At 39.2% G+C, this 14,455-nt stretch overlaps 1 protein-coding gene across 15 annotated transcripts in view; it reads right to left on the bottom strand.

Moving 5' to 3' along the window:
- DOCK10 (dedicator of cytokinesis 10) overlaps positions 1 to 14,455 on the bottom strand; it is a 151,967-nt gene that overhangs the window by 73,671 nt on the left and 63,841 nt on the right. For all 15 annotated transcript variants that reach the window (XM_048063031.2, XM_067002482.1, XM_067002483.1 and 12 more), the window contains exons 4-7: positions 7,928 to 8,010; positions 2,871 to 2,943; positions 2,414 to 2,545; positions 2,014 to 2,148 (exon numbers count right to left, since the gene is read on the bottom strand). In XM_048063031.2, the coding sequence (XP_047918988.2) occupies positions 2,014 to 2,148; positions 2,414 to 2,545; positions 2,871 to 2,943; positions 7,928 to 8,010 (423 nt within the window). The remainder of the gene's footprint in view (positions 1 to 2,013; positions 2,149 to 2,413; positions 2,546 to 2,870; positions 2,944 to 7,927; positions 8,011 to 14,455) is intronic.

Here is a 14,455-nt window from a genome sequence, read left to right as displayed (position 1 = left end):
ACAACTTCCTGTTTATGACAGTTCTAAGCAAGGTTTTGTTTTTCTGCCTTATGACTCTAAGTTCATCACATTTTTGGTAACAGAGAGATTTTGATGCTGATGATACTTGCACCATTATCACCTTGGCTAAGGATCACTTATGACTAGTGAAGGCAGCTCATAAATTTATGCATCTCATTTTGAATGTCAATCAAGAATAATAAAAAAACAAGTGGCTGGTGGTAGGCAAGAGGTGTTGTGGACAATTTGCAGGTATTCTGTAAATTTAAAAGGCAGCTGTCAAAGTTCAGGAAGATTATTTCAAATATATATATTTTTTGGTCATAGCTCAGTTAAAAAGTCTGAAAATCTTGCAGTCAAGACATTTCACCCCTACCCCCACCCCCCAGACAGTACTTAATCTATATCTAAAACCACGCTAAACCACACTACCGGGACATCCAGGGCTTAATTAGGGTTCTGGCTGACACCTATCTTAAAGGAAAACACACACCACCAGCAAACAAAAGTAAGCAGTCATTTTTTCCTCCTATTTTTTCCTATTTTCTCCTATTTTTTGTCCTATTTTATAAATGACTGGGCAATACCAACACACAAGATCAAGGACATTAGTTCCTGTCCAAAACTGACAGCAGCTAAATAAACACCCTCTGAGCCACAATTAACTGTACAACGGAGAGTCAATTAACAGCAGGAACTTCTTTACAGGAGTACCAGTATTTCTCTAACTGCACAGAGGACCTCTCCTACACAGAGACCATCATCCCAAACACACAAAGCCTATACTCTAACATAAGCATGCATTGCAGACTTCAGGCATTTCTGAACAGGATTTCTGTATAAGCATCTCCTTCTGCCACACTTCCAGTCTACTTGTTAGGGTCTTTCAAGCCAGCAGACTGACAGAGGCAGACATCATTGTCTTTCCGCGAATTTACCTCTGTCCTCTCCTACACCTGCTTGAAAAAAGAAATACCCTTTAAACTATGCAGGATAAGCTGCCATTCCTTACGGAGCCTGGTACTTTTCCTGGACACAGGAAAAGGGATCTGCAGGAGTTGTCAGCAAGTATTTGTTCCCAGAGTGAACTACCTTTACTGATTATTTCTCTTGCTTCAAAGGGCCCATTTAGGGGGAAGGAGAAGCTTTCCAACTAGGAAAAGCTTATGTTTATTAGGGGTCTTCCCTTGCATTAGCTGAAAGGTTTCTTTCAAAGCAACCCTCAATTCAGTCAGTACTGGCGTTTTTACCAAACTTTACTGGTTAACAAGTAAAGAACAAAGTATAGCTAAAAAAAGAATTTCCTTATGTAGTGACACGTGGGGCTAGATGAACAGAGTAACATGTTATTTAAGATAACATCTTGTTTAATACGGAAAAAAAAAAGAGAAATACATTAATAGAAATAAAGGAAAAGCAGCTAGAGGGAAAAAACACTGAGAACTCAATTTCAGGAAAAAAAAAAAAAAAAGACATTTCTGGCTATTTATTTTTCAAAGCTACAACAACCAATAAGGCTCTGTCATATCTGTTGTTTCTAGGACTCTCTATCGCCTCCAGAAATGATGATCTTCAAGGAGTCTATTGAATAATCTAAACACTTTGGAACTCAGGATACAGAATTAATTTACAACTTGTAACAAATGAAGCTCTGTAACTTCAGTCTCTTTAACCCACAATAAACAAGCATGGTCTTAGTAAGCATAACATAAAATCTGGCAGCTAAGAAAATAATTTCAGTGAAAATAAACTTTTAATATTTTAATATTTTCCTCATGTGTGCCATTGGCAAAGAACATATATATGACCTGTTATCATAATTCATCTGAGGTTCTTGTAATCTGTCAGTTTGACCACTTCAACCAATTAAAAAAGCAAAACTAATGGTGTTTACATTTCATGCATCTGCTAACAAGATCACTATCCCATCCATGTACGCATTCTTCCATGTGCCTCTAGTAATTCTTACTTATCTGACACCAAAAAAATACAATGAAATAAAACAAGGCTTACCTGTACGACTCCTGTACAAGAATCCAAGAAAATACATCCCTTTGGCTCCTTTGATATTTTTTCATCTTTGTAAAAATTCATAATATATGAGTTATCCGACAACTGTGTCAGCTGGAAGTAGCGCTTTTTGAATGACTGAAGTAGAAAAAAAAGAATGAGAATTGCTGTACTGCAAATTGTTTTCACTGGTACTTTATTCACAGGGTTTAAATAATAAGCAATTCCTACTCACATTTCAATTGCACTATTTTGCAGACAATTGCAACATTACTTTAGTAACATTTACAGCAATGTAATGAAGCCTAATCTGAGATATAAACATATAAATGACAAAAAAAAAAGTCTCTATGGGGGATATAAATCAAGATGGAATAAAGAAAGAATAATGCTGTTCCCTTACCCGAACAGTAATGCTATTGTTTACAGTGCTGTTAAAATTCCCTTTATAAAGCCATCCAGACTTGAAAACTCCTGCTGCTAGTCCTCCTCCTCCTCCACCACCACCTTTTGAAGATGAGTGGGAAGTTGTATCCTAGATGAAAGACGTGATTAATATTGCATTCACTTGCTTTTTGAATTAAGACGAAAGAAAACTGTAATGTGTGAATATCTGCTTTACAACAAATAATCATCCTTACATTCCTTTTAATATAAGACTTATTAATAAGCCTGCTGTGTACATGATGACATAAGAGACAAAGCTGTTCCACCAACATCAAAGTTACTTAAAATATAAAATATTTTATAGGAGATAATGACCCTCCATTATCTTTTCTTTTTCATTTATTTTTATATTTTAAGATGTTAAAGTAATAAATAAGTCTTCCCTGGCTGAAAGAAAAAAATGGAAAACATACTTCATCCTTATCCACATCTTCATGATCAATTTCAAAGGAATGTGATGGCAGCTTCTCTGGTCTACATTCATTTCTAGGAAAAGAGAAAAAAATATTTATTTACTTATTTATACAATCATCTACCTGCTATTTCAGAGAGGCCACCATCCTGAGTCCCCATGGCATCTTCAGAACACCTACTGCCGTGATTCTATATTCCTTTAAAAATCACTATATGTACATAAAACACCTTTTTTCTTAAGCTCTTTTTTTTTTTTTCCAGCGATATGAAATTGCAACAGCTTCATAAACAAGATTCAAAAAAATAATAATAAAAATTCTTATTCTTTTCTCTGCTCTTTCACCACAGCAGGCAACAAAACCTAAACAATTCCCAGAGAGTGATCCCATTTAAGGCTATCAAATTAATTAGAATGAACTGCTTAGGAGCTTTTTCTAACTAACAAAAACATTACAATGCTTTGGTAAAAGTTTCTACATTTCTTTAATATTTCAAGATTTTTCATTATTATTCAATACAATGAGCATAGCCTTCCAGTAATTTTTAAGAATACATATATGTCTTTTTGATGTGGTGCCATTTAAGAGCTCCATAATGCAGACTATGAAACAAAACTGAATATGAAAGAGCAAAGCACTTAAGCACTTGCTTACTTTTAAGCACATAAGTAATTGTACTGTCCCAAAGTACTTAGTATGTTGTGGAATTAAACCTTAAGTAATAGCCAGAAAAATGCACATGATAAAAGATATTTTTAAGTGGAAAAAATAGATTTTTCTGTGGCCTGAAGAGTACTAACATTGTTTTCAAATTCTTGAAGATTAAAATCTCATCTTGAAAACTTTTACTTATGACATTGAAACCTACAAAAGTTGCCATGCTAAAAACCATTATTAAGAAGGCCAACCTTTACGGAACTGTCATTTACCCAGACTTAGAACATGAACAAAGCAACACAACCGTGTTGTACGTGGAAACAAATTCAAACAGAAGTTCAGAAACCACAAGCTCGTAAGCTAGTTTCCTCTGTAAAGTTAGCAAATGTTAGCCCATGCTAGCATGCAGTGTTACTTTCAAAAATAAATAAAAAAGAGGTAGCTGACCCTTTTTCATTTTCTGTTCATTCATACACAAGTTATGATCAGGAAGATTAGAATAAAAAGCAATACCCATCTCCTCTTTGTTTTTCCCATTTCAAAATCAGTTTTATCACGACTTCAGCATCCCATTGTATTCAGAAAAGCCAGCATAATGAAATGCACACAGGATACAAAAGAATACAGGACTCTTTATTCTGTTTTAGTTTGTTCCATTTTCAGTGTTTAGTGTAAACAACTGACTAATATACTGCATAAAAGGAACCTTTACAATCTATTGATACCTTTGACATCTATAAAAGTGTTAACATTCAGAATATTTGACATGGAATTCCATGGCAGATTCTCCAATACAACCAAGGATAGCTGTTAAAAAAATCTTAGGCACTCTCTCCTACCCAAATGAAGACAACCCCCAAAACCTCAAACCAAATCCCACATTTTATAAAACAAAACAAAAACACCACCACCAAAGCAAACAAACAAAAAAGCCCACCACCTTTCAAGCCTTTGCATTTTTAGACCAAAACCCTTTTGGCTTATTCATGATTCAGAGCTATAAATGCACTGCAGTGCTTGTAGGGCAACCTACAACCAAAAAACAAACAAACAAACAAACAAACAGATGCTACAGGGGAGGGGAAGTAAAGAGCATGGGAAGGAGGAGCTGAATTGCTATGGTGTCCGGTCCCCTGCCTCCGTGACACTGCAACTCTGCCCAGCTCTGCTGCCCCGCAGTTGGAAAGGGAGCCTGTCCCATTGAGCCTCAGACCTTCTGCAAACATGAGCACAGGGCACGTTTCTTAGAAAGAAGGAAATCCTGCTGTCCTCTCAGAAGAGCTATATAAGAGACATAAAAGGGCAGACAATCTGGTGGCAGAGCTGGCAGATCATAGAATTGAGATGGTGTCAGTGGCTTGGGATAGGCAGTGTGAAGTTTGCATCATTAGAAAAAAGTCTTGCAAAAAGGTTTCCTTTTTTTTTTGAATAAAATATTATGAATCTTTTTATTTCTGCCTATGAAAATTACTCTCAAGGATGCATATGCCTGCCTCAATGCCAAGGGCCAATAATTTATAATTTGCTACCCCTACATCTACTAGCAAAACCCCATCGTATGGACATTTCAGTCTGCAGTACCACCACAGAAACACCTGGCGGGATGACTGGCCATCCTGCTGAAGTGCTCCCTCACTGACCACACATGAGCCTCTCATACATTCAAAACCGTGTAATGCTCCATGGGATAAGGTTTTCTCCTTTGCTAACTTGGAACCGTTTCAGGTATGCTGCTCATCTCTCTAGGGCAGGCAGCTAAAACATGGTAAAGAATTAATCTGTTGACTTGGTGTTCCCTCTTTTCCTCTGCCTACTGCCTCTTCAGACCCATATAAAAATGCAGGCTTCGAAAGGAGCAGACCTAAAATACCTACCAAGCGTTAGAGGTTTTCGCATTTTAAATGACAGCAAAAACTTTGCTAATGACTATTTCTGTTCCCAGACACACTGTCACCACAACGCACAAACTAAGCAAGCCCAGTTCTTCCTCCACCCTTCCATTTGCTCAAGAAGTCAGAACACACCATCACAAAGCATAAAAAATGGTATAAAAAGAGGTAGTGAGAGCTCACAGAGAGGAATTTAAGGGGTAGAGAGACCTGAGAAAAACCTCAGAGGAGGAACACACTCAGAGAAAAACTAAAGCAATTGCTAAAATTTTGTTCATGTTAGTGTGCACATGTCGTTGAGCTCTTCCCCAGTGTCACAGCTCTAGTTCAGTGGAACTCCACCACGGACACGTTGAGTCCCCTGTGCCTGCTCCAGGTGGTCCGCATCACATTGCAGCTACTTCTCTATCAAAAAGGATCAATATTCGAAAAGAACTTGGATATCTGATAAAAATTTGCTATCCTATGCAGCCATTAATTGACATCTTCTATGACTGTGTCAAACACCACAGCATGTCAAATGTACAAACAGTTGTGAATTCCTTTCAGCACTGCTGAAGGCTGCTGGGTCCCAATCTTTGTGTTTCTAAAATTCAAAACCACCGGAGAAGGTTCAGCACACCTTCAGTGAATGGAAATCCTTTAGCCACAACTGGATCTGGCACCATAAATGGCGTTCTTTTCTCATGATGCAAAGCTACAATACTTAGCCCCTTCCCTATTAGGATGATTTCCTATAAAAAGAATTAATACAACGGTATGCCTGGATTTCTGATTTGGTGGGACAGTATTGTGCAAACAAAACAAAACCAAAAACTATGGAAATTGGGCATCCAGAGATATCATCAGAGAGAGAGAATTACTATGACAAGGAAGTATCAAACCGCCACATTTTTAATGAGGAGATTTAATCTAAATGTCTGAATGTCATAACATGCATGTGCAAATCGAGCTCTGTTCCTATCTAGGAGGCTGTGTAATAATGGAAATGGTATGAAACGTGGTGGACTTCAAACCAGCTTTGTTGAAGGTATGCTAAGCCCAAAGCCAAAGCAACTTTCAGCAAACAAAACATGGGCGCTCCTGCTATTACTTGGCTGCTGGAGCATCAAGCAGTGCTGCAGTCCAACTGCTCCTGAGTGCTATGTTCTGATACCAGACAAACAAGATTACTAGTTATCATCCTTTACACAAGTTGGGAAAAAGTACCATCTGAGACACCATCACATCCCTAGAGCATGAACTCATGAAAGTCAATCATATTAATTATCTTAAAATAACCTTCATCGAAGAGATGTCCATAAATGGCTAAAACGTACTTCTGTGCAGAGTAAGGCAACCATGTCTATTTTAGTGTATTTTATAAGACAGAAGATACTTAAGGTTAAATGGAAAACTTCTGCACTGCAAACATTTTTCTTGAACACTAAATGCTTTAATTCTATAAAACAATCAGTGCACTAGGTAGATAAGAAAAGGTATGTTTATAACTGATTAGCAAAACTGCTTTTAATGGCTTTTTGTACTACCGCATTCACTCTTTGTGAAAATACCAATGTATAAGAGAGAATGTAAGTCTGGGGAAGGGTTAGAGCACAAAACCCTCTGAAAAACATATCTAAAGGGACCATAGGAATAGGCTTATCTATTCCTGCCACAATAGATTTAACTAGTACCAGGTTTGCATCCAAGCCAAATCTGAAGCACCTGTTCCTGTGGTTGGTGTTATGTGCCTGTAACCACCTTTTTTATCCGGTATCATGATTTTAATGCCTCAAATTCCAAGCAAGGAGGTGATAACACTGTTTGGGCGATCAGTGAGATCATTCACTACTCTTCAAGAGTCCTCAGGGCACCAGATATAAACCTGCCAGAAATGTGAATAAAGGCAGAAACCCATTCAAGAAGGAATGAGCTCCTAAATTTCTTCACGCACATCAAAGAACTTGTTCCTTCTCCTCCCAGGACCTTTACACCAATTTTAATGTGCTGCCTCCTAGCACAGAAGTGAAGTACGCTTACCCAGACACCTGCACATGTCTGCAGCCTTATATCCCAGTGTGTGCTGTACCTGCACACACTGTATACATCGCACCCAGATCTCCTGCACTGTGCAGCTATAAACTCCTAAACAAAATCTTACTCTTCTGACAGACAGGGTAACTAAAAGGAGAATTAATCCCAGTTAAAGGTGAGTGACATTTATGCGATATTAAGGAAAACATTAAGCCAGCTTCCCTGTATCAACTGTGCTTTGAATACGCAAATACACTCTTAAGATTTGAATCAGCACTAATAGCGTTTGTTGATACTACTGAATTCTGCAGAGTCTTGAACTTTTGCTAAAGGACCTTTTCTTCCCCTTTTTAAAAATGCAAACCACTATAAATACAGTAAAACAAGAAGAGCATAGGAGACGATAGAAAGTGCAAATATGGACACAGCTCAGCAAAATGACACAAACCTAAGAGGAAAAAATAAAAAAAAAGAAGAACTTATGCTAGATCTTACTGTGGTAAGTGTCGAAAGTCTTCTGAATACTGTTCATACTTGTAGTTCACAACGTGCCACTGGGAATTGTAATATTTACAAGCCTAAAGAAAAAACAACAGTAACAACAATTACTATAATTTTTCAGACTCAGAAAAGTCTAGAAAAGAAAAAAAAAAGCTGAGGGAGTCCTTTTTGGTAGAGAAGAACATATCCTTCTCTTTTAGACCTGGCTTGAAGGAAAGTGAGTATCAGATGTTTCTACATTTTGAAGCACAATTTCCCTTTTAAATCAACTGCTCTGAATCATACAAGACTGGGGAGGACTGGAGGAGGGGGAGCTGAAAACAACAGCCTTTACTGGTTCTCATACCCTACGTTGTAAACACCCTTAATTAATATCCTACTTTGTTAACACCATTAAATAAAAACACCACCAGCCCCTCAAAAGACAGTACCCAGTTTAGGCCTCTACTTCTCGTTCTGACTGATCTTCATTATTTTGCCATTCAGGAATATATTAATAGGATTATTATTTCTCACCAGGGTCTCATTTTCCCCTTCACACTGAATTTGCTCAGTCATCTCATCATTTCCTTGCAGTTCTTATTTTCTAAAAATAACCTTTTAGCTGGTTTTGTATCATTTCTGAAATTGTCCTTAACATACAAATCTCCCTTAATAAGGGAATCAGACCTGAACAAAGACCTGAAGGGTTTTATTATGCTATCAAATAAATCAGAACAACCGTGACTTACTCACTACAGAACTTCTGTCAATGCAGTTAAACACAACATGACATTGTTAGGTGCAACAAGAGGCATGAGATACGTGTTTATTGATAACATACACATATAGAATAAGACAAATGACACTATGCCAAAATTTTCAGCAACAGAATGCAAAATGAAAATTGCTAACTGTACCGTATGCTGAAGAATTTTCCCCAATATTGTACTATTTTCTCCCCACTCTTCACTTGAACTTTAGCACCAGCCAACACAAGATGGACAGGAAAGAAAAATAAAATAAAAGAAAGAGGGAAACAAGCCTAAAACCTGACAGTAAAAGCTGCTGCTGAAGATGATAGGGAAAAGAAGGGAAGTCATAAAGGAAAATGGTAGAGATCTATGTTAGATAAAGAAGCAGCAGCATAAAGGGTAATTTAATCTAAGGTGAGAACAGGAAAAAGTCTCACAGAAAGGCATGGAAAGGATGAGATTGCAGGAGGCAGAGAGAATGGAACAAAAGACAGATCAAAGAGACTGGAATGCAAAACGCTAAGCAGAAAGAGGAGGAGAAATGGCAATAAAGGGACAAGATAGGTTACTCCAACTGGCAATATTTGCTCTCTTTCTCGCCAGCCTCTTCTGATGTTCCCATGGGAGTCACTGCTTTCACAGCAATCTTCACCTCAGAAGGGACAGAAAGGGGATTTACCAGGCTGCTGGAGCAAAAACTGAAATGGACTGAAAGCCTAAAGGTGGTGTTCTCTAAATTATTCAGTGCTGGCTTAACAAATCTCCTTTTTAAATCTCGTGTATAGTATTGTAACAGACTGATTATGCATCTTACAAGGTCAGGTCTGAAGCCTACACCACTCTGATGTTGTTCCTACATTGCTCTGCCTTTGAATAGACAAAAAAAAAAAAAGGAAACAAACAATCAAAAACAATCTGAAAAACAAAACTCAGTGCTTTTTTTTGCCACTCTTCAAGAAATGACATTGTCACTTTTGTGTCTGTGTGACCCAAGTTTCATTAAACTATCTAATAGTCACCTGGGTTATAAGAGTACTCTTACAAGAGCAACACGTCCGCTGGCTGTACAGGAGCCAACGAACAGCTCATTCATTGAGTGTTGCAAGGAGGAGCACAGAGCCTTCAATTCACACTTCACTCTCTTTCTACTTGGCAAATGAAAAATAACTGTGCCTTCTGCTGAAAGGATGGCTTTTCCCCCATGGTACTTTCATCACCAAGTATTCTACTTAACAGATGCAATTAGTGTCCACAGAGAATTCTCCACATCAGCTTTAGTGCAAACACTACAGATTGATGTGTTCCCAAAATAGCATTTTCTCTTCAGAATATCCCTTATTGCATTGACGTCTAAAAGTTATTTTATTGGAAATTATTATTGGAAATTGAATTTTAATAATGAGGAAAAATACCCGTGAAGAGCAAGAAAACCCTTTCTGGAGGCAGAGATTTCACCAGGAACCCAGAACCGGCAGAGAGCGGAGGTACCGCTGCACAGCTGTTGAGCTCAAGTGGACTTGGGGGGGGAGGAAAAATACAAACTGAAATGGAAGCTCTGGGACGTGGGAGGGCTGGCACACGTTTGCATGAACTTTCCTATTCCGCTGTTGACCAGGCAGGCTGCACAGCCCGTTCCCAGGGGGAATATCAAATTCCAATTATTTTCCCCCTTGCCCAGCAGGTCCAACTTCTCCTTAAAGAGGCAGACTACCCTGCAAGCTTTTTCCACTTGCATCTTCTTAGCTCTTGTTCTGGTGGTGACAGTGTGATGGCTACCGCAGTGAGAGAGGAGCTTAATAAAGACTTGCCCTGCAATGCAAACAAACCTTTTGGATGAAGAAAAAAGAAAAATGGAAGTGAGATAAACACAACTGAAGCAAACACTTGAAAGCAACTGGAGTTTCTTTCCTCCCCAGCTTCTATTCTCTCTAAGACAGTGCTGGGTGTGCAGTCTTGGGAAATAGGGCCACACGTATGACAACAGGCATTCATGGAACAACCCAGCCTCCTGCAGAGAAACCCGACGCATGGAGCGGTTCTGCCACCTCGCCTACCCTGAAGAGTTAAGTGGAAAGCAGGAGATGTTGAACAGGGAAGGGCAAGCGCAAGGGCTTGGAAACAGAAAGCAAAGAGCATCCAGAGCTGGAGGCAGCCACGGCACCAAAGGGGAAGCTGCAGAGCACACTGCGCTCTGCCCCAGGGCCGGCGACACGCTAATAACGCCTTCCCCACTGCTTCCCCTTCCTGGGACCTTTCCTGCAATGACAAGAGGACACCGCAGGAGAAATTGGGAAGGCGGAAGGTGCTGTGACAGCCCCAGCTAAAATTCTGCTCCCCCATGCCCACCGAGAGCCAGCAGCCTCAGCCAGCTGCTGGCAAAGACCTCCACTTTAGGGCTCTCAGAGCTATTTCCATACCAACACAGGTCACATATACAGCAAAGAGCAGTGACACAGAACAGCAACAAACCACAACATTAAAACACACTATTACTTTAAAATATTAAACATTAAATATTTACCCCTTCTGCTATCAAAACACCCACTAGAGTTTAATAATACATGTCATTGTCCTGATGCTACTTTTCTTTAAGGTATTTAAAAGAGATTTTGAAGTCAGGAAATTCATTGTGATGAATAACAATAAAACTTTGTGACATTTATCAACATGAGTTCCCATTTTGAAATGTGTAAGTGCAATGGAGATTAGACAGTGCATAAAAATACTAAGAAAAAAACTGTGCTGACACACAACCACCTTCAGTAGTTATTCAGTGGCTCTTCTAACATTATAATTAATAAAACTGATGTTTAGTCATTACGTAAAGGTTCTGTACAGACAAACTGCAAAATCTCAAATAGAAAAAACTGCCAGATGAATGACAAGGGCTATAAAAAACTTAATGTAACTGACAACTCCAACCTTCCTATCTAGAAAATCTATGCGGGAAATGAAGTTTCAGTATTATTACACTATTATTTCATTTTGATGCAATGCTTTTCAGCCAGCAGAATCCCTGCTGCATGAGGACTACAGTTACACCCACAAGTGAAAAGGAGCCAGCGCTGGGGTGCAGGGAAGCTCTTCTGAGTGTCAGGAGCTCTCCCCAGGAAGCTTGTTTCCTCGCTGTCCTCACTGCTCGGAGTCATTTCCGTAAGCTAAAACACCACAGTCTGACATCAAATAGTGAGTCACCAGACAGGTCTAAGTTGTGCTGCATGTGGAAGGGCAGCCTGGTGTTAGCATGCCCTGTGCCTGGTGTCTAGATTCCCTGATGTAATGCACTGGCAGACGGACAGATGTCAGGCTGGGTCAGGAGCCTACCTGGGAGGGAGGGGTGAGACGGCTTCTCAATGGCCTTTCTGGGCTTACTTTCTGCAATTACAACAAACAATCTAAAGAAGCTTCTTCAGCAAGGTGCTCTGTTCTGCTCTGGCCCCTGCAGAGTTCCCAGCACATCCCTCCTCACCCACGTGGCCAACACCTCTATAACATACTTGCCAAAAACATTTTTGCATGGAGCACCTGGCTCAAGTTGATTTAAGGAAGGACAGGTGAAAAGTAATATTTACTACCTAGATGATTTCTAGAATATTATTCAGATACACACAAAAATAGTATGCCTTATGTGTATATAGATGTATACCCTCTGGACATACTGACCTCCTGCAAAACATTATGGGATTAAATATGTTGCAATCAGATAGCTTCAGTTCCTCAAACTAAGTACAGCTTTGAATTGCAAAATGCACTGTCCCCTTACATTGCCATATGAAATGTGGAAAAAAAAATTGAGGATTGCCAATTGATCTCCATATTCAAGAATACAGAGTTGGAAAAGATTACATTATGCACTTTTTCACCATCTAAAATGAAGATTTTTATATTGTTTCTTGTGGAGTGAGTCTTTTTGACAAAATTATAGCCCATGAGTGCAATAATGGTTGGCATAAATGCATGCAGCAGACTCAGGAGTGAGAAAAATTCAGAAGACAGGAGGAAACAGGATGGTACAGAACAGAATTCCGGGAAGTTAAGAGCACTTCAAAAACAAATATTGAAGACAATTTTGTTCTGGTTTTTAAAGTTCTGGAAACTTCACTTTTCTTGGAACCTTAGTTACTCAAGCTCTTGCTGCCTAAGGAAAGTTAAGGTAGAAAAGTCCATAGGGAAAATATCTTAAGAGAGGTACAGCTATAGGAATGATAGATTCACAAAGAATTGTATTTAGAATATACCTAAGAAGTATAAATGAATAAAGGGACTCATATTAACCAGTCATAAAAAGTAAAATATTCTCTTTGCATCCTACAAAAATATTTAGTTATCAAACAACTATTTAAATACTCATTAAAAAAAATCTTCATTTTACAGTCTCAGCAAAAAGCAGACCATTAGACATCGTAAAGTAAATTCTTCTGTCCCACTCATTACTGTAATATCTCAACATCACCAATGGTACCTAGACTGAAATCTGTTACAAGGGCCTTATCATAGCAGTCTTATACTCTTTTTAAATCAGGCAGCAGTACTTCATGGACAAGACCACCTGAACAACACCAAGTGTCCGGAAGGATGAAACAGAAGATGATCACGCACCCAAGCTATCAAAATGGTTTCAATGCTATGTCCTCACACTGTGCCGTATTCATCTCACCTTCAACAGCAGACCCTTAATGCGTAGTTAACTGACTCAGCTCCACGTCTTTGTGTCACAGCTTCCTAAACTACTGAGATAGTGAAGTGTTCATTGATGGTTGAACACAGTCATTACCACTTAGGGGGGAACACCAAAACGGCTTCAGAGAGATGAAGCTGTACATTGCCTTTGTACAGCTTCACCAACAGTCCGATCAGGGATCAGACATTTAATGCTGGTTTTAATCCTGGCTCCAGAGGATCAAGTATGTACAAGATGGATTCCTTTGCTGTTCATGAGACCATTGCATATCTGAAGGAAGAGAAGCTTCCTTCACTGTGTAAAGTGTTGGGGTTTTCACAGCTCTAAAGAAAGAAGTGAAGTTCACCAGCTCCAGCCCCGCACAGCCACCCAGAGCTGCTGGACACCAGGCCAGAAGACAGACTGCTGCTGGGTCTGTACAGACTGGGGCAGTCGCTGCAGAGGACTGTAACCATAGATCTTCACAGCACCACAGGCTCAGTTTTACTTATTTTTGGACTAGAAACCATCTTCTTCCTGGAGCTTAATTTGTTTTATATATTGCTTTTGGCTTTGTGGCAGAAGTGGAACATATGGATTACTACTTTAAAAGAGGGTCACATCCTGCCATTATTCCATGCACAGCCTTAGTCCTCTAGTACTGTTTTTTCCACTACTTTCCTCCCATCTCCCGCTCCCCTTGGCTTGCTGGTATTGCAGAGAAAGCAAATAGAGCTGCTCAATATGTATTTTATCAGGTTGTCATTAGCATCCCCTTGGAGTACTCAGCTGTAATGATTCCCAGATTCCATGCACTAATGTTCCATTTTTAGATCCACTACTTTCCCTGTAAAGCAGTGAGGACAGTGCTGGCCTTGCAACTTGAGGAACCTTAAAATAAAAAGCAGACCCCAAAGTGTTGAAAAGGCAGTGAGAATTCTGGGAAGGTAGATTATTCCATAAGCTGTGTTATCTTTTAACCCTCCTGTCATTGCATAAGATGGCATGGTTCAGGCAATTTGAGCTGGCAGTAAGTTGCTACTGCTCTTTCTAGACCTGCTGCTAGAAAGAAATATTGCCTATAAAATGTCATGTTGCATAGAATTTAACAGCTATATTTCTTTCTAA

The sequence above is a fragment of the Anser cygnoides genome, chromosome 9, assembly GCF_040182565.1.
Source record: "Anser cygnoides isolate HZ-2024a breed goose chromosome 9, Taihu_goose_T2T_genome, whole genome shotgun sequence".
Lineage (NCBI taxonomy): Eukaryota > Metazoa > Chordata > Aves > Anseriformes > Anatidae > Anser > Anser cygnoides.
The sequence above is the reverse complement of the archived record's forward strand: the minus strand, read 5'-3'. Positions and strand labels throughout refer to the sequence as shown.